We start from the raw sequence: 18010 nt of genomic DNA, 5'->3' as shown, positions 1-18010 counted from the left end.
GGGCACTGAGGAGGGCCAGGGGTCTGTGGTGTGGCTGTGGCAGCCTCTCACCGTGAAAGCAGGGAACAGGGACGACGGAGCAGGTTAACCAAGTCCTAGAGTGTAAGGAGGTGGGAGAGCTGTGTGAGCCCCACACAGCGGGAAAGGGCAGCTGCAAGACCAACTTACCCTGCCACTAAGACAGAATGTGAATTAGCACCAGGAAACATCTATAAAATAAAGAGCCAGCTTTGTTACTTGGATTATTTTATTTTAAACCCAATGTGACCATCTTGGTTTTTTCCCCCCTTATCCTACAGAGTTTAACTGACTTTACTTCCTAGAGCAGTTTTAAGTTCACAGAGAAGCTGAGCTGAGAGCAGAGTTCCCACGTTCTCCATGCTCTGAGGCACGCCCCACCCCCACGAGCAGCCCCCACCAGAGCGGTGCCTGCGCTACGATCGGGGGACCTGCACCAATACCTCATCACCCCCCGAAGTGGTGGTTTCCCCATGGTTCAGTCTCGGTGTCTGTGTACATTCTGTGAGTCTAGACAAATGTGTAAGGATATGATCCCACCACTGCAGTATCACACCAGGTAGTCTCCCCGCCCTAAAACCCCTGTGGCTCCAGCTATGCGTCCCTCCCTCCTCCATAACCCCTGCCAACTGCTGATCTTTCTACCACAATAGGCATTTCAAGTCCCCATTTTATAGATGAGGAAATGAAGGTTCAGATATATTAAGTAGCTAGCCCAGTATCACAGAAGTGTTCTCTGGAACCAGGTTTTTAAAAAAAACAACACTGATTCCTGAGCGCAGAACTTCCTTTGACAAATGGTTCTCGAACATCACCCACTAGAACCATTTGTGGAGCTTGTTCCAAAGTGGAGATTCTTACGCTCCTCCCAAACTGACTCAGTAAGCCTGAGACGGGACCCAGGAAGGGCCCTGGCAGCCCCAGCAGTGAGGGTCGCAGGTGCAGTAACACCGCTAGAGACCCATGATGCTAAGGGCACAGGCACACGAGGCCATGAGCAGAGAAGGCGTCAAGATGGAGAAGCATATGGAGGAACGCACATAGTGAGCAAGCCCTGAATGGGAGCCAAGAGGTGCTCCATGGATCGTGCGAGCTAAGGAGGAACTGACCCGCCACAGACTGGGAGGTCGGAGGCACAGCCTGAGGGCAGGAACAGGGAAACACAGCTGCAGATTATCAGTTAATTCCAAGTAGAGAAAGCTGCTGTTTTCAATTTCATTTCTAAGACCAGACGTTTGGGACAGAGATGTTGGCTAGAATAAGGGCCAGGACACAGACTGACCTCTACAGGCAGGAGCACACAGACACAAGGAAGGCCCAGAGGTTTTTTGTTTTTCTACTGTAAGGGAGTATTTTGTTGTCCTTCCCCTAACACAGGAGGAGCAGCCTTCTTGTCTCAGTAGGAATGCTCGCCCGCCGTCCGCATACTCACCCACCCCAGGAAATCCATGCCTCACACGCGAAGCACCCTGACCCGGAGAGGACGTCGTGCTAACTCACCTCCTTGCAGCGCATCCTCCGGCTGGACATCTTGAAATAATATTCGCTCAGACCATCTGGGCTCAGCGGGTCATGAGAGCAAGCCTGAAGCAAGGCCCGGACAGACTTCTCTAGTTCGAAGACCAGATACACATACCCTATTTCCAATAAAAGGAGAAACAGCATTAACATCCCTGGGGTGGTTATTCCTCAGGCTTGGTTTTGCAGTAGGGGGTTTCTTCCCAGAGAAATGGCCTCATGTGTAAGATACATGTTTGTCCTACTCCTGGAATGTCTTTCTGAATGGAAGCACTTGCCGGGTCAGATGGCTGGGCCAAGCGAGGGAGAAGCACCCCATCTCCCACCTGAGGGAGGGAAAGGACAAGGTGGGACACAGGATCCCATCATAACCACACGGCTCTTCATCCCAGAACACAGCATGTTCCGGTCAGCAGAGCCAGGCTGTCCTGGGGCAGGGAGGATGGGAGGTCTGTGGCCCGTCTGCTGGGGCACGGAGGTATTGCTTTAAAAGCCTAGTTAGACCACTGGTTCAGTTCATCGGAACATTTTCAGTGAAGATGGGGCAGAGTGAAAATAGCACCTGCTCCTTTCTACAGGGAAGGGATCTCATTTCAGACCAGTGAGGAATCAGATGCTTGGTCCTCATTCCTGCCAACTCCAAAGGGATCTCAGAATTAGGTCAGGCAACAATGTAACTGGGCAAGAAAGGCAGTCAAAGGAAAGCTTTTTGAACGCCTCATTTTGAGAGGAAAGTAGCTGCCAGGGTTCAGGTTTGGAGGGAAGTGCACAAGGAACTGCACATAGCAAGATTCACAGGCAGCTCCAACTGCAGTGTAGGTGTGGACAGAGAACATTAGCTCAAGGAAGCCAAAGGATGTGCTGGGTTGGAAAGGAGTGCCGACAGCTGAAAGTTCTGTGCTCTCGAGTGCCCAAACCAAGTTACCAGCATGCAGCTGGGACAGCCCAGCATCCCTCAGTGCAATTACGTACTAGGGAGGGGAAAAAAAAGTTCCTACCATGTCTGTATTACCTTTAGGCATATTACCTTTGGGAGGACACCGGGGGTGCTTGCCATCCTTACCAGGCCACTCCACACTCAGAGAGCCAAAAACACGGAAGGTGTTAACCAATCCAGCTGCAGGGAGATGGAAAAGAATGGCAGAAACTGACGGGTCCCCCTCCCCAGGAAGGCGCAAGCACAGGACCAGTGCTCCTCTCTCAGACTTCTCTCCCTTGACAAACAACTCAGAATTGACCTTGGGTCTCTGGTAATAGACACAGAAACAATACGGGTGTCTAAAAATGCACCCCCGCCCTCACTCACTCCTGTACTACCCTGTGCTTGGGCCGAGGTTCAGCCCTGGCCTCAAGTCCAGGCTTAGTGCTCTTGAGAGACAGCCCCACCTTCAGTGCTCAAAGCAGCAGGTCTCAGAGGCAGCTCACCTTCCGTAATATCCCAAGGAACGCCTCCTAGGAACACCTTGCAAGAGTAGATGGGGTTCTTGTAGTTCCGGGGAGGAAGCTGGCCACTCCAGGTACAGGTGGCTTCATTCACAGCTTTGTAGATGACAAAGAGAGAAATGGGGTCAGAGGATCAACAAAGTCACTGCTCTTTTCTGGGATGAACTTATCCAGAAAGAACCAGACAGGCCATGGTCCCAGCCTGGCTGCCTGGGAGGACATCCATGAGGATTCCCAAAGGCAAGAAACCTTACACCTCATCAAACCAGTCAGCCCAGTGTGACAAATCCCTAATTCTGTCTCCACTGGAACAGAGGGGAAGAGCAAAGCAGTTATGCAGGGTAAAAGTGATCCCAACCCAAGCTATTTTCAAACATGTGACTGAGAAGCCAACCACAAAGTCGTTTTATCTAGTCATGGCTTACAGTACTAATTAAATTTCTAATTACTTTAAAACCAACAAAGCAATTTTGTATACAATGTCCTACAGGCTTACTGGCCCAAATTGGCCTTCTCCCCAAATGTTCAAACAAGGAACATTCTACTGTTCCCTGGTCTTCACTCTGAACTCAGTCACAGAAGTCAGGACAGTGCCAGTAAAAACCACCAGTAGCAACCCAACAAGACAAGAATGTCCCCACCGGTCCCCTATGCAGAACCATGTCCCCTCACTGCCAGAGCTACCTTCACAGCACCTCCACAGACACGGGCCTTCCTTGATGCCAATACTGTAAGATAAAGGATTTTCCCCCAACCACCCCGCTTTCTATTTATACCAAATGCAAGTTTGTCTAAACCCATTGTGAAGTTTCTCTGACTCAAGCACCTCGTTAAGAAACCCTTCTTGCTGTACAGAGGAGAAACCATCTTGTTTGGCCTGTTCTGAAAAGTTCTAGAGGCCTCTCTGTTCTTGGTGACCACTTTGGCCTTCAACCCGTCTCAGTCTGTGCCTTTCCAGATCAGTGGGGACTGGCTAGTCCTTGCCCGTTTTAGTCCTTCAGCACTGGGGCAGAGAGCCAATGAAACCAACCATCACATCCACCCAGGACAATGACATGGAAGCTCATTCCTTAAAAGGCACAGGCCCAATGTGTTGCTACACCAAGAACTTGGGTACCATCAGCAATATTTTGCAAACAAAAACATAAATCAATACAATGGCCTCATCCAAAAGCAAGGTAATGTCATTTCATAGGCAAACAATGGCACTAGTACAACCACAGGTTGCCAAAACCATTAAGTGAACAGGGCAGCAGAAACACCAGGGGAGAATGAGATCAGGTCCAGCTCTGTGGTGGGAAAGATAGACATATGAAGCCTACAGAAGCAAATGGATGGAGAACTGACATTCACTTAGTCTCAACTCCAGAACCTTAGAAGAGCGTCAGTGAGCATCGATCTACCTCCCTGAAGCTTCGGTGAGCAACTTACTGAGACTCCTCTATTTCCAAGCACCGGTGTAAGAGGGGACAGATCCAATACGTGTCTGAACTCAGATGACAGAGCCTGAGGGTTCCTGGGAGACCAGGCTGACACATGGACCACCTACCCCACAGTGCCTCCCTGAGCATACCCATCAGAAAGCCTCGGAAAGAAAGCTCCAGCATGGGCTATGTCTGACAGGGCTCGGAATTAGAAAGGGGAGAGGTAGACAAAATCCTGGGCATCGCTTCCAGGGTTTCTCCTGAACACACCCACCCCTGAAGAGCACGACAGAGAGGTGGGTCCAACCCCACATGGGCACAGCCTCTTTCCTCTCTGCTCAACCTCAAAGAAGTCCCTGAGTTTGTCCCATTAGCACTTACACCACAGAACACACCAGAGACTTCACCACACAACCAGGGCCCCTTCTGAACAGTTCACCAGTCTGTGAACTAAGGCCACTTACTCCCTGTGCCCAGAACAGGCTCCAGGCCTGGCCATGGCCACACTCACCTGCAGCTTGCCGGTGCAGCCTGGCCTCTCTCTCGATGCTGAAGGGGTCTTTGGGGGCTTCGAGGAGGTCCCAGGACGGCCACACAGAAGCTCCTGGCCATCTCTTGGATGCACTGGTTGGGGAGGGGCTGACCGCAGCGAGAGCAGCTTGCTCTTGGTCCATCCGGGACCCAACCCCCATCTTTAAAGGGTCTCTGGGACCACCCCCCGTCAGAGACAGGAAGGGCAGGGGAGGGGAAATGCGAAGGCTTGACTAGGGGAGGAAAAAGGAAGACATGGGTTTTTAAAGGACAGTTTTGTTATGAAAGTAGTAATCATACTCTATATAGAAATTATACCATTTAGCTCTGATATTTTCTTTTAGACTTTCTTCCTATGCATTTTTTTTATTAGTTGTCCTTATACTAAAATTTAAACAAATCCTGTTCTCCCCAACTCAACATTTTTTTCATATCCCCAGGCAAGTCTTCGTAGTCATTTTTAATTTATGATAATCTATTTAGGGGAAAAAGCTAAATTTCACTAACCTATTCCCCTACTGTTTAATATTTAGACACATTCCAAGTTTTCAGGATTATGAACACAAACTTTAAGGTACAGCTTCTTCTTGCTTTGTGTGGTTTTTTGGGGTCCAATTCCTAGATGTAAAATGCCAAAATGCTTTCTAGGAGGGTTCTGCTTTCTATCAAAAACGTATGAGAGTGTGGGTTTCACTCTAAGCTTGTGTCAAGGCTCTAAATTTTACTAACTTAAGTGGGTAAAAATGATACCACATTATCAAAAAAACACAAACTAATTACTCAGACTATTTCCTATAAGTTTGAATACTGCCTCTATTTCCCCCTTCTGTGGGCTGTCTGCCCACAACGCTTCATCAATTAACCCTTGGGGTTGGGTATCTGAGAAAATTCTTTCAACAAAATCCCAAAATATCAAAGCTAGTTATGAGGTAAATTTCCAAGACTGAGCACCATCTGAATTAACATAAGCAGAACCAGAAGCATCTAACCCCATTTTATAGGGGAGTAAACTACAGCCCAGAGAAATCAAAGGGACCTGTTTGTGGTTACCCTTCTGGAAACATGGATTAAACAGAGAAAACCAACAAGCAGTGGGAACACCAATGCCAGCCTTTGTATTCTAGGGCAGGCTGACAGGAGACCAGGTGGGTCCTAAAAGGTCACGCGATGGATGGGAAACTAACCACATCCAACGCTACCAGCACTGGATGGAGAAGAGGGCGGCGAAAGAAGCCTTCGTATTCACTGAACAGTCAGCTGAGGGGATCTGGCAGTAGAGAAAGTCAGGCTCAGAAAGCGCCTGAAATTGTATTTTATCTAAGGATGATTCCTCACTGCCATTCCCATGTATTTACCTCTCACGTCCCCTGTCCCTCATCTACTCTAATCCGCCCGCCAATTCTACTTTGCTCAGGTGCCACTCCTGTCACGCACAGCTGTGGAGAAGGGGCGTGTGGTACACAGATTAACTCTGAGGCCACAGTTCATAGGTTCATCATGGCCTCACACGGAGGTGGCATGGGTCAGTAACTAGAACACAGGAGCTACAGTCAGTCTGATCTGGATTAAAATCCTCGCTCTGATAATTACTAACGTGTGATTTTTAAAATCTTCACCTAGAAATTCTGAGATAACATACGTAAAGGTACGTAAACGGTTCTGTTTCAAGGCTCAAGAAAACAACCGAGCAGGTCAAGAAAGAGAACAATGCAGGACCTCTCATATTAACTTTTGAAATTAACTATTTCTCAGAGCCCTTGAAGTAACTTGTAAGAGGAGAGTCCGCTGCTTGGGTCCTGAAATGTGCTGCTCAGTGAGCGTACAAGGCATCGTCTCCTCTGTGGAGGATGAAGGTTCTCTACATGTCCACAGTGGCCTCCCCGATTCCGTCATTCCCCCTCCCGCCTGCACGCTGGTGGACACGCTTCCACGGCACGCTCGCTCGCCCTGCCCACCCCACTCCCCGACAAGTGACATACAATCAAGTCCGAGAGATGATCTGATCCCGAACTGAAGCCACTGGTGTCTGAGTCAGAGGGGCTGCTAGAACGGGAGTCCAAGATGGGCCGGGTGTCCAGGCGGGATCCTCTAACTGACGGTGCTGGAAACTTATCCACCAAGTCAGATCCAAGGGGGTCCAGAGGCAGGAAGCTCAAGGGGGGTTTCCCCAGGACGCTGCCCAGTGGGTTGTGGAGCATGCTCAGTACTAGGAAGAGAACAGAATAAAGAAGTCTTAGGACCACCTCTTTGTTTCCTTCCCGAACAACAGTCCTTCCCTTTTCTCCCACAGCCGCTGGAGAAGATGCACGAAGGCACAACCACCGAAGCAGGGCAGAGCCACGGTGAGCTCAACGAGCAGGCAGACGTCCAACACCGACAATGGCCAACTAGGGCCCGTCAGAGGCAGTTCCAGAAGCACGGCAGGACCACGGTGAGAGCAACAAGCAGACAGACATCCAACACCGACAATGGCCAACTAGGGCCCGTCAGAGGCAGTTCCAGGACGGCTTTCTGAAGACAAGAGTTCTTGCTCCAACAGCGGAAGAACTGCTCTCCGCCACCCAGACTCAAGGGTCAGTGCCAATATTTGGGAAACTGTGCCAGGAGGAACCCTGGTCACAGCTGCTAGTAATGTCTGGATACACACATCATGCTGCTGTAGGAGACACCTTTGGCACAATTAGGAAGCCCAAACCACACTCCTTCCTTACTGCCCACCAACATATTTATTCAAAGAATTCCCACCTTTCTAACACTATATAGCTACCTTACTGAATTTCATGCCATGCCCCACAAGTTTGGTTCAACATGAGCACGCCACCTCCTCTGCAAAGCCCCCTCATGCAAAGTTCTTGCATGAACAGACTCTCTCCCATTCACCCCTGAACCTCAGACCCTGAGGAGGGAAGCAGAAGGACAGTGTGGTTAACCCCACTCTGGCTTAGGATAAACCTGGGCTAGAACCCTAGGTCTGACACTCCCTCCCCGTAGCTGTGTGCTTTGTGAAGCCTGTGGAGTCCCCATGTTCTCATGACATCTGGAGCGGAATATCAACGGTTTCATAGATTTGTCGGGAAGGTTCGATAATTAAGACAGCAGATGGAAAGTGCTCAACGGAGCAGTGCCCAGCGCACAATAAATATTTAAATACCAAGCATCAAAAAAGAGTGAAGCAAAGGCCAGAAGAGGTAAAGGAGGTAAAGTGGACAGAAGGGGACAACATCTTTCCACCCTTAGCCTTGAAGTCATAAGGAATCCAAAGGAAAACACGCCTTTTATCCATGAGGATGAGGAATAAAAGGGCTTTGCCACAGAGCACAGTGGCATGAATGCCAGGGACGAAATGTTCATCTGAGAATGTTCTCATCTGAAGACGGGGAAGTATCCACCTCAAAATGGTGGGGTTAAACCAAAGTAACGTGTGTGTCTGTGTGTGTATATGTGTCTGTGTGTGTCTGTGTGCATGCAGGTGTGTGTCTGTGTGCATGTGTGCAGGTGTCCAGTAAGTGGTGGCCGTGCCTGGGACCCTCCCCTGGTCACTGGGTGACACACAGTTTGCTAGAGCTGGTCTCCTCTCAGGTTCCACATCTGTCTGAACGCGGCTGGGGGCTGTGCTGGGTCCCAAGAAGCAGGAATGAACCTCTCCAGACACGCAGTGGCAGTGAAACCATGTTCTCAGGGCAGCACGCACACAGACCATTCACGACAGCACACATGAGCCATGAGAGACCAGCCCACTCTCCTGCGGCCCAGAGATGAAGATAAGGTGGGTGTATCTTTAACTTTTTACATGCAGGGGATACTGTGGATGTGTGTGTTTATTTTATTCTGGTAAATAGATCCTGAATTCTTAAAGAAATGGTCACACCGGTTTCCCAAGGGGATGTACCACTTTGCATTCCTGCTGGCACTGAAGAGCGTTTCAGTCCCTCCACGTCCCAGCCACCACCTGGCACACCTGGGCTGTTTCATCCCTGCCAGTGTGACGTGCGTGTGCTGGGCGGGGGCTGCATCACCTACAGCGAGGATTCTGTTAGCTTATTACCTTGTTTTTTAAGAAAACATTCTTTTAACTAGGCCTTTGAAAGCCGTTTCCTAAGCACGGCCCGTAACCGCATGCTCAAAGTAAGCGTCTCTCAGCGCTTGAATTCTGACATCCACCAGAAATAATCCTTGTCAAACTTCTCAAATACTCTTGACAAGCCCCTGCCTCAGTGAAGCACAAAATCCAAGCCCCTGAGCTCATGCCCTGAGAAGCCAGGAGGTGTGAAGATTTATTCCAGGCTCCTTCCTGGTGCTACAAAACCTGGCATAACAGCGCCGTGAAAACTAGCGGATCGTACATATCGGCCTTGAAATGGTACCAATGCCCTGAAGGGCCTCCTCTTTCTTCACATTTTACAGAATAAGTGGAGGGTGCCGAATAGCAAGGTAACAACCGAATCCTACAGAGCTGAGAAAGCCGAGTTCACTGTGAAGGTACGAGGCCGACACTGAAGAGCTGCTGTGGGGGTGGCGGAGGCGGCTGGCAGGAAGGCCCCCACTGCACCTGGGGCCTGGCTGAGAGAGCCCGTGTCTACACCCGACAGCCCACTCTCTCCACACGGGACCCATACAGGGCTATGAAGGAGGAACTAGGACAAGAGCTGATGGAGACAGCTGCAGGGGACGTGAAGGACGGGTCATGCAGTGCAGGTGAAGGACAGAAGCAGGTCAACAGAGAGGACACAGATGCAAACCAGCCATTTCAATGTGCTGACAGCTGCAAGAGGGATGGAGGAGCAGACAGAAGAAACAGGAGGTGGTGGGACGGTGAACACTGAGCTTTGAGGATGGCAAGACACAGGATGTGTGACCAGCGGTGGGCTGACACGGAATGTCTGAGAGGCTGGACAGGTCATACGTGAGGATATTAAAGGGACCCATGGTGATAACTGGGCCTGGGGTTAAAACAAACACTGAGATCTTCAGAAAAAGAACTGGGATACTGGAAGGAAGAACAAAAGGAAAGGCCCTGAGGTAAGTGGTAGACGAGGCTTGGAAGAACATGTATCTCCCACCTGACAAGGCGGCACCGTCGAGGAAAACCCCCCGGCAAACGCACAAGTCAGAGGGAGCGTTCCCCAGGGAAAGACCAGACACGGGCTGCGTGTCAATCCTAGAAAAAGGTACGGCCCTGTAGGGAGCCCCAGGAGTTGTCAAGGGAAACAGCATAAAGCAGTAGAAAAAAGCTCAAGAGAAGATGGGTGGCCCAAGGGGTTTGTATTGGGGGCGTCAAGGACCATAAATATGGGCTAGAGTAACTGTGTCTTCACCCAAGGTTTTCCAAAAAAGTGCATTTGGAAGAGTCAAAATGCAAAATGGGTGCCCCTGCAGACTACTTTTCTCATTTGCATCAGCTTCTATTCACTACCATGTTCATACTTCTGTTCTACCAGCCACAAATCCATCTACCTCAACTAACATGTAATTTTTTTTTTTTTACCATGCCCACAAAGATATCCTGAGTCTCTGTCAAATTCCTGTGTCAAAGCTAAGAATTATGTCTATAGCACTCCTCTCAATGTGATCAAGCCTATCTAAAGAGAAAATGGCATGACAACCCATGTTGGCCACTAATGAACTCACTTCCTTAAGTGCCCACGGTTCCTGGTCAATCACCTGTTCTACAGCCTGGACCAGGTTCACTCAAGCTCCCACCATTCACTAAAACCAATCTCCACTTACTGCACAGAGAGCAGGTGCCAGACGCTTTGCTAGAAGTACTTTACGTTAGTAATCTTCACTAAATCCTAAGCAGTGAGTACCATTACCCCATCTTAACAAAAAAGAACCCAAGGCTCAAAGGGCAAGCGTTGGCAGAAGTAACAGCTAGTGAGAGACAGGATGCGAACCAATTCTTTGTGATTCTGAGCTGTATCTACTGTAATGCACCATTCACTAGCGACTTTTTTTTTCTCTTAGTACTCAGGACTTTACATCTTTTCATCTTCCTGTTCTTGACACCTCTCTTTTGTTCAAATTCCTTTAAGACCATCAACTCCTAAGGAAGCTGTCTCGCCCACCAAAGGTCAGTGCCTTGGGATCTAAATCATCCAGGCCTTGAAACTTCTCTAGGGCCGCCCCACTGTAGGAACTCATTAAAAATGCATCATGGGCCCCACTCCAGACCTACTCAGTCAGAACCTGCATTTTGAACAAGATCCCCAGGAGGTTTGTGTGCACATTAAAGTTTGAGAAGCACTCATCTAGAAAAACCTGAGGCTTGCTACGTCAAGCTTGTCATCAGTTCCCCTCACCACACCCCAAAAACCTTTCATGTCATTATTTCCCTTGACTTAAAAACTGTAGGTTAAACACAGCTCTTACAGCATAATAGCAATACCTAAATACCAAAAGCACAGTGGTTATACAGGACATTTCCCAAAGAGTCTCATCTCTGAAAACACTGGTGGGGTGCAGAGTGGGGAGTATGGAGGTGAGAAGGAGGGTGACAGTAACCAGGAGCAAAGAATATACAAGAGTGGTACAGACTGTGGTAACAGTTTTGGGAAAGATGTTGACTGGAGCAAGCTAAATGTCACAAGTATTCAAGACAACCAAAAGACTCTGTAAGCTCATGTGGGCAAAAACAGAGGCAGCTGGGGCCTACTGCTTGGAGCAGACACCTGTTAAGAGAGAAGGAAAAGTGCCACAAAGGACACTACTGGGTCACATGACAAAACTGGACTACAAACAACAGTTTAATGAAAGTATTGTATCAACTTTACATCGACTGGAACTGAGAACGGCTCTGTTATGTAAGAACATCTCTGTTCTTAACAGTTCAGGAAGAACTTATGTAGAGACAGAGAGAGAGAAGAACATGCAAAGGATAAAGGTGAACACCAACAATAGGAGAATCCAGATAAAAGAAATACAAGTATTCCTTGTATAACTTTATAACTTTAGTAAATCTGAAATTATTCCCAAACAGAAAGGTTTTTTTTTTTTTAAATAACACGAAGGAAAACTAGTCAATTCCCACTGGACTTTCTCTGCCTCTTTCAAGGTAACTGGATCTAGCCTGAAAAGGAGAATCAAGCACAAGTAATAGGGCCTAGAATCCCCAGCGGGGATGGTGGGGGAAGGAGGGGGATGAGAAGTACCTTTCGAGCCTCTGTCTGTAAGAAGAAATAATCTTCTTTTAAACTTTTTAAAACCTCAAAAACATTTGTATGAATATTTGCAGGCACACATGTGGTCAAAGTTCTGCCTTCTCAACCAAGCATGCTAACCCACTCCAACAGTAATTAGCTCAACATCAGGCAGAGAGCAGGTGATCCGTATCTGCTGAATAATAATACTGGGAGGAAGGAGACACCACAACCCTTAGAGCCAGTACGCTCACTGAGGCCACACCCTATCGATCAAGACTGTTCATCTTAAGGACACAATACTGACCTAGAGGCAACTGGGAACTAGGGGAATTCATCCCAACCCAGCCCATCACCAAAACAGGGGTTGAGAGAAGTAGTTACTTGCCACATCCATTTTGTGACAATACTCCTTCCGCTGGTTTCAAATACTTTCTTCAAAGAGAACTAAACACATCAGGAGGCAGAGAGCTACTCTGCTCAAGGAAGGGCAGGACGGAAGGGGCACCTCCCTGCTATACGAGCGGAAAGAGTGCTTCACTGAGCACCATCCCAACCACATAGAGGAACGGGGCAAGGGGCTTAGACTGATGGCTCAGAAAAGGACAATGCCATCTAGCAGATGTAAGGTCAGGGTGTCCTGGGATTAACACGCCTGGGTCACATGAGCACCTCCATGCAGTTTCCTGCAAATACTACAGTGGAAGGGGCCAAGGATGCAGTAGGAGTTTGACTGGAAGATACGGGGAAGACAAGAAAATCTAGTATGAACAGGCCTAGACTTTTCCAGGTGTTTTGAGATTTCCTTCAACCCACAGAAGGAGCCAGGTTTCTGGAAACTGTCACCCGTGGTCAGATGCCCCAGAGTGATCTCACTGTCCCTATATAGTCAACTCACAAAGGGCCTGGCCAGGTAGTTCTCTGAATAACTACAGATCAAAGGAAAAGCTTCTGGGGAAGGTGGGACCTCATTTCAAGAGTGGAACCTGTCTTGCTCCCAGCTCAGGCCATAAGACCATACTTCCCTTGGCGTAAGGTTGCTGGGTGGCCAGCACTGATTCTTACCAGCTGAGAATCAGGAGGGAAGGAGCCAAACAGCCAGCAATTGACAGGTTTCCCTCTTCCTAACTTGAAGTAGGAAGTATATTTACTGGAAAGGCACACTCTTTAAGCTATATAAACTAAATCCAGTGGAAGTGATAGGTCACTTATGCTGCAGGCCAGTAACTTATCTCAAAGTCCACTTCCCATTGCAGGGCACAGAGCTTCACCAAAGCCAGATGTCAAGTATTAACCCAGATGGCTTGGAGGGTGGGAAGTGTGGGAGAGAAGTCCATAGTCACCCTTCAACGGGAGCCAAGGCCCTGACCTCTGTGCTCGATTCCTGAACTCCACAACTCAGGGACCATAGGAAGTCTGAGCTTTACCAAGTCCCTCCAGCCCTGGTGGCCAAGCGTATGGCACTTTTATCTTCCAAAAGTGACTAAGAAAAGCAGTGCGCTCTTCCTGGAGCAGACACACTCATCCCCACTCACATACTGGCAAGAATCAGTATCAGCTACAGACAGCTCTCAGAGAAGTCACAGGGAGGAGAGGACCTGGCAGAGGGTTCCAGCTCATTAATGCTACCTCAGAGGGTACAGGAGACCAAATCAGCAGTAATATTTTTAGACCAATTGTTAACTTTCTCCACTTTCACCCTTCTATGCCAGCTCCTGTGGGTTTTACAGCTGAGTCACTGTTCGAATTTTCTGAAACCTTCCCCAAGAGTACAGAGTCACCCAGAGTCTGATGGTGGCAGCAATAATGGCAGCGAGAGCTTGGCACTGGATGTGGGTATTGCAAGACACTGTCTGAGTTTGAGCTCAGCTTGGGGAGAGACTAGGCCCAAGACATCATAGTCAGATGCCTGCTATCCACTGGGAGTACTCATGGAAAAAACCCAGACCAGGGGCCATTATTTCTAGCTTGAGATTTAGGGCACATACCTGGAACCCTTCCTTCCCCATCCCAACCCTTAGCTCTAGGCTGCTTGCTCAAAATCCATCTGAAGGCATAGAGGTAAGAAGGGGGACGGCAGCACTCATTCCAGGTGTAACAACAGACTGCTTTTTGCCTGTAACTCCAAAGCTGCAACCCTACACCATAGCTCGACCCTGCACCATAGCTCGACTCAGGGGCAGTCTTCTGAGTGTCAACTGCCTTCACTGACTACGGATCCCACAGGTCCAAAGTGGTACCCAAGCCTTTCTCCCCAGTCTTGCTCACTGGACAAGTTTCCTTACCTGAATAAATGACATACCCAAGTCCTATGTAAGGTTGGCACACATGCTCTCCTACCCAAATTCTTTCTCACCTAGGAGGCGCCCTATTGTTCATTGCTTCCCAGGCCCTCCCTTCTCCCTGCACTGCAAGTTATCCCTTAGTAGACTACCTGACTCCATGAGAGAATTCACGTTCCAGTGTACGACAACATTTTCTGTAAATGCATGTTCATGCCTTAGAAGATGTGGAGGTTCAGAGATGCTGACCTTTGAAGAAATCTACCCATCCAGCTGAGCAAAACAAGTAGGAGGCAGAAGAATGGGAGAGACCTTGACCGAATTCTACAGTTCAACGCTCCCCAGAATTGACAAAATGGTGGCTTGGCATTCATCGTTCATTCAATAGATCCTTATAAAAAGCCATGAACCAGGCTCTGTGCTATGTGCTGGGGACAGAGCAATGGCGAACTGAATAACGGAGTTAGATGTGCAGAACTTGGTCGGGCCCAGGAAGTTCATGTTCTACAGATGAAGAGCCCAACTCTGTTTTGAATGTCACCTCAGAAAGGCTGTTTGGAAGGACAGCAGCAGCAGAAGCAAAATGGCGAGGGCTCCCCTCTCATCCCAGGCTGATCCAGCCTGCCCACCAATGGGAAGCCTGCAAGTAACACGGTACGGGGAACATACCATTCATAACCTGACTGGTTAGCAGTCAGAGCAGAAACCAGAGAAGGTTGACAGGTTAATCCCTGAGGGACTTCTAAAGACAGTGGGAGAAAACAAGACATGGCCTCCAGCATCCTCAGACTGAATATCTGGTCTACCCGTTGGGCTTCAGTACAACCACTCCTTAGGAGTCCCTGGCTTCCAGGCCTCCCCGAAGTAGATTCTCAGTCACCCCCCTTCCTGCTGAGTAACGCCGTATGCAAGAGTACCGGGGGTGGGGTCAGGAAGGCTGATCCATCCGGTGGTGCTGCTGCTGAGTGGAGACTCAGGGAGGGGAGTCACAACTGTCCACGGCACACCCTGGCCTTGAGGGGCCTCAGCAAGGGAACACACCACCTCTGGCCGGACAGCCCCAGGGCTGAGTGTGGAGATACCTTAACAGAAGGGTTCTTGTCCAACCTGTTTGAGTTCTGCTTACAGGAACACAGGTGTAACAGAAAGCACAAGAGTTTTGGAATCAAAGAGACCTGGGTAGAAATGTGGCTGGTGTATAATTTCTGGTACTTCACAACCTCTGTGAGCCTACCTCCTCATCTTTACAAAAGAAGTAATGCCTGTGCCCACTTCACAGGACTGTGCAAGCATTAAAATCACATGATGGACTTCACATCGGAGGCAGTCGGTAACTAGTGGTGTTTAGTCATTCCATCCCCCACCCTTAGCTATCAGAGCCCTGCTGCTCCATTACAGGACTTAAGACACTGCCAGGAAGACAAAGGTAGTGCTGGACACATGTTCTGGGGTCTAAGGGAAACACCCACTTCTAACATTAAAAGGGCTTCCTTCCCAACAAGAGGTGAGGCTTCAGGGTAGGCACAGTCTAGACAACGGGACTCCACAAAGTGCCATATCCAAACCAATACTGGCCTTGTGGGCACTAATCTCAAAACCAGATTCCACTCCACTGTCTTCCAGCAGGGCTCTGAGGCTAATGAAACCCATGTAGCAGAAGGACCCTAGTCCCTTGAGAAAGGTCCCCATGTACCAGCCTCATGCTGAGAGCCCAATGAAAGGTTGTCCCTATGCAAAAAACAAAACAAAACAAAACACAACAAAAACAAAAACAAAAAAACCCATAGGGGAGAAAATGGAAGCGCCCATCGTAGCAACTATCATGCTGCATTTAGTATACCTTCTCACCTGTTTTCCCTTGATAGTCATGGGGGTTTTATTCACTGATGAATAACCTAGTACTTGGCACACAGCCAGGGCTCAATGCTTGTTGAATAAATTTAGCCAAGATTTTCAGTCAAGAGCCCCACTATCTCTACCCTTGCCTCCAACATGCTAAATACTTCACAGTGGCAGAAGAGAGTCAAACAAAGCCATAGCTGCCTAGGGCAACAGATCACCACGCAGAGCACAAGGAATAAGCTTGCCCCTTGTGTTCTGCACAGACCGCCCAGTACCATGCTATCTGCCAGGTTAACTCCCAGACTGTCCAGAGCTGTTTAAGTACCTCCTCCCCCCTGAAGAAAGTGAGCTAGTTGGTCTTCAGATGGGAAGGCAGTGTAGGCACTGGAATGTGGGCTGCATGTTCCCGCATTGCTGGCAAGGGTGCCCGATCTGGCACTGCAGCTGGCGGGTGGGAGGGCTACATCCTACTCCAGTAGGCAATACCCTCATGTGGGCTTTCCGAGAAGGGCCCGAGCTCAGAGAAAGAAGAGGGATGGCCATCACTAAAGCTTCAAAATTCAAGGACATCATGGGTGTTAGGGATGAGTGTGTCCTTAACCCTCAGAAAGGAAGACACAGCCACACCAACCCTGCCCATAGCCAGATCGTACCACTGGGGCAGCCCTGTGGTCCCTGTGAATGCTAGGGCCACAGACTGCAGTCCCTCCCTGATCCACAGAATCATGTAATATTTATCACTACAGTGCCTGAGATGAAAGGTGGAGAAATAAATCCATCCCCACTTTGGAAACAAATAGCTGTAAGCATAGGACATTCAGGTAGCAGGGAAGCCGGAGAAATTTTGGCTGAGTCCAAGCTATGTTTTATAGCCCAATTTCACAGTAACTTTCAGGCCATGTTCTCCAAGGCCCAAGTTGGGTCCTCCTGCAATTCTATATGCTATAATAGTTTTCTAAAGGACCCATGTAGCTACGACAGACCAGAGCCAAAGAAGGGCCACGCCCCAACCTGGTGTCAGTGAAAGATAGTGCCTTAGTCAAACATGGATCACACAGACAGGTGCCCACTTCCTCTGTGAGCTCTTCTGTCTTTTGCTCAGATACCGTGGGAGTGAGGACAAGGTCAGCTTCATAGACCATCCAGGTCGACCTCAGGGTACCACATAAAAGAAGCGACCATGGCCTCCTAGCCAAGATCTCCAGGCACAAGGATACCACACTTGCTTGCCCAGGGGAACAGGGCACCTACCAACCTTTCTGGAAAAACCTGAGTCAGCTGAAGTCCAGTGCTTCAAGAAATTCTACCTTAACCCAGAGGTAGTTACTTAGGGCAAAGCTCTTCCCCATCTTCAATCAAATTTAAAAAAAAAAACAAAAAACAAAAACCCAAAACCCAAAACCCTACCCCCAATCAAATGGGATTTTGCTGAAACAATTGGCCATTAAAATGCCAACAGACACAACAGTCCCAGGCTCTGCAAAGCATTCTAAAAAAAGACCTGCGCCAAATAGGGTGGAGGCCAGAGAAATCAACAAGACAGTACCTTGCTGCCTTGACTGCCAGTTTCTGGAGGGGGGGAGGCGAGGGAAGGATGGCTGGCTCAGTGAATCCCACGGTCAGCATCAACAGCAAATGGCTGCCCCACCCCCACTACCTTTCCATCTTCCCCAAGTATCTTCTGCTGATACTCTTTTTATTTACACACAATTAACATAAAGCAAAATACGTGGATTTTAAGTTACTTATCATATTTCCTAAGTTCCCATTTCTTCCTGAATACTCCTAGACCTGGGTCTGGCCAACCCTCCCCCAC

At 48.8% G+C, this 18010-nt stretch overlaps 1 protein-coding gene across 9 annotated transcripts in view; it reads right to left on the bottom strand.

Moving 5' to 3' along the window:
• The window catches only part of CPEB1 (cytoplasmic polyadenylation element binding protein 1), a 96333-nt gene that overhangs the window by 5961 nt on the left and 72362 nt on the right, over positions 1–18010 (bottom strand). For 7 of the 9 annotated variants that reach the window (XM_011225707.3, XM_034667827.1, XM_034667828.1 and 4 more), the window contains 5 exons: positions 6914–7140; positions 4915–5167; positions 2962–3075; positions 2549–2653; positions 1519–1655 (listed from right to left, as the gene is read on the bottom strand). In XM_011225707.3, the coding sequence (XP_011224009.1) occupies positions 1519–1655; positions 2549–2653; positions 2962–3075; positions 4915–5167; positions 6914–7140 (836 nt within the window). The remainder of the gene's footprint in view (positions 1–1518; positions 1656–2548; positions 2654–2961; positions 3076–4914; positions 5168–6913; positions 7141–18010) is intronic. The other 2 variants (XM_034667829.1, XM_034667830.1) reach the window with 1 other exon arrangement.

This window comes from Ailuropoda melanoleuca, chromosome 9, assembly GCF_002007445.2.
Source record: "Ailuropoda melanoleuca isolate Jingjing chromosome 9, ASM200744v2, whole genome shotgun sequence".
In the NCBI taxonomy this organism is placed as follows: domain Eukaryota; kingdom Metazoa; phylum Chordata; class Mammalia; order Carnivora; family Ursidae; genus Ailuropoda; species Ailuropoda melanoleuca.
This window is presented reverse-complemented; position numbering and strand designations above follow the sequence as displayed.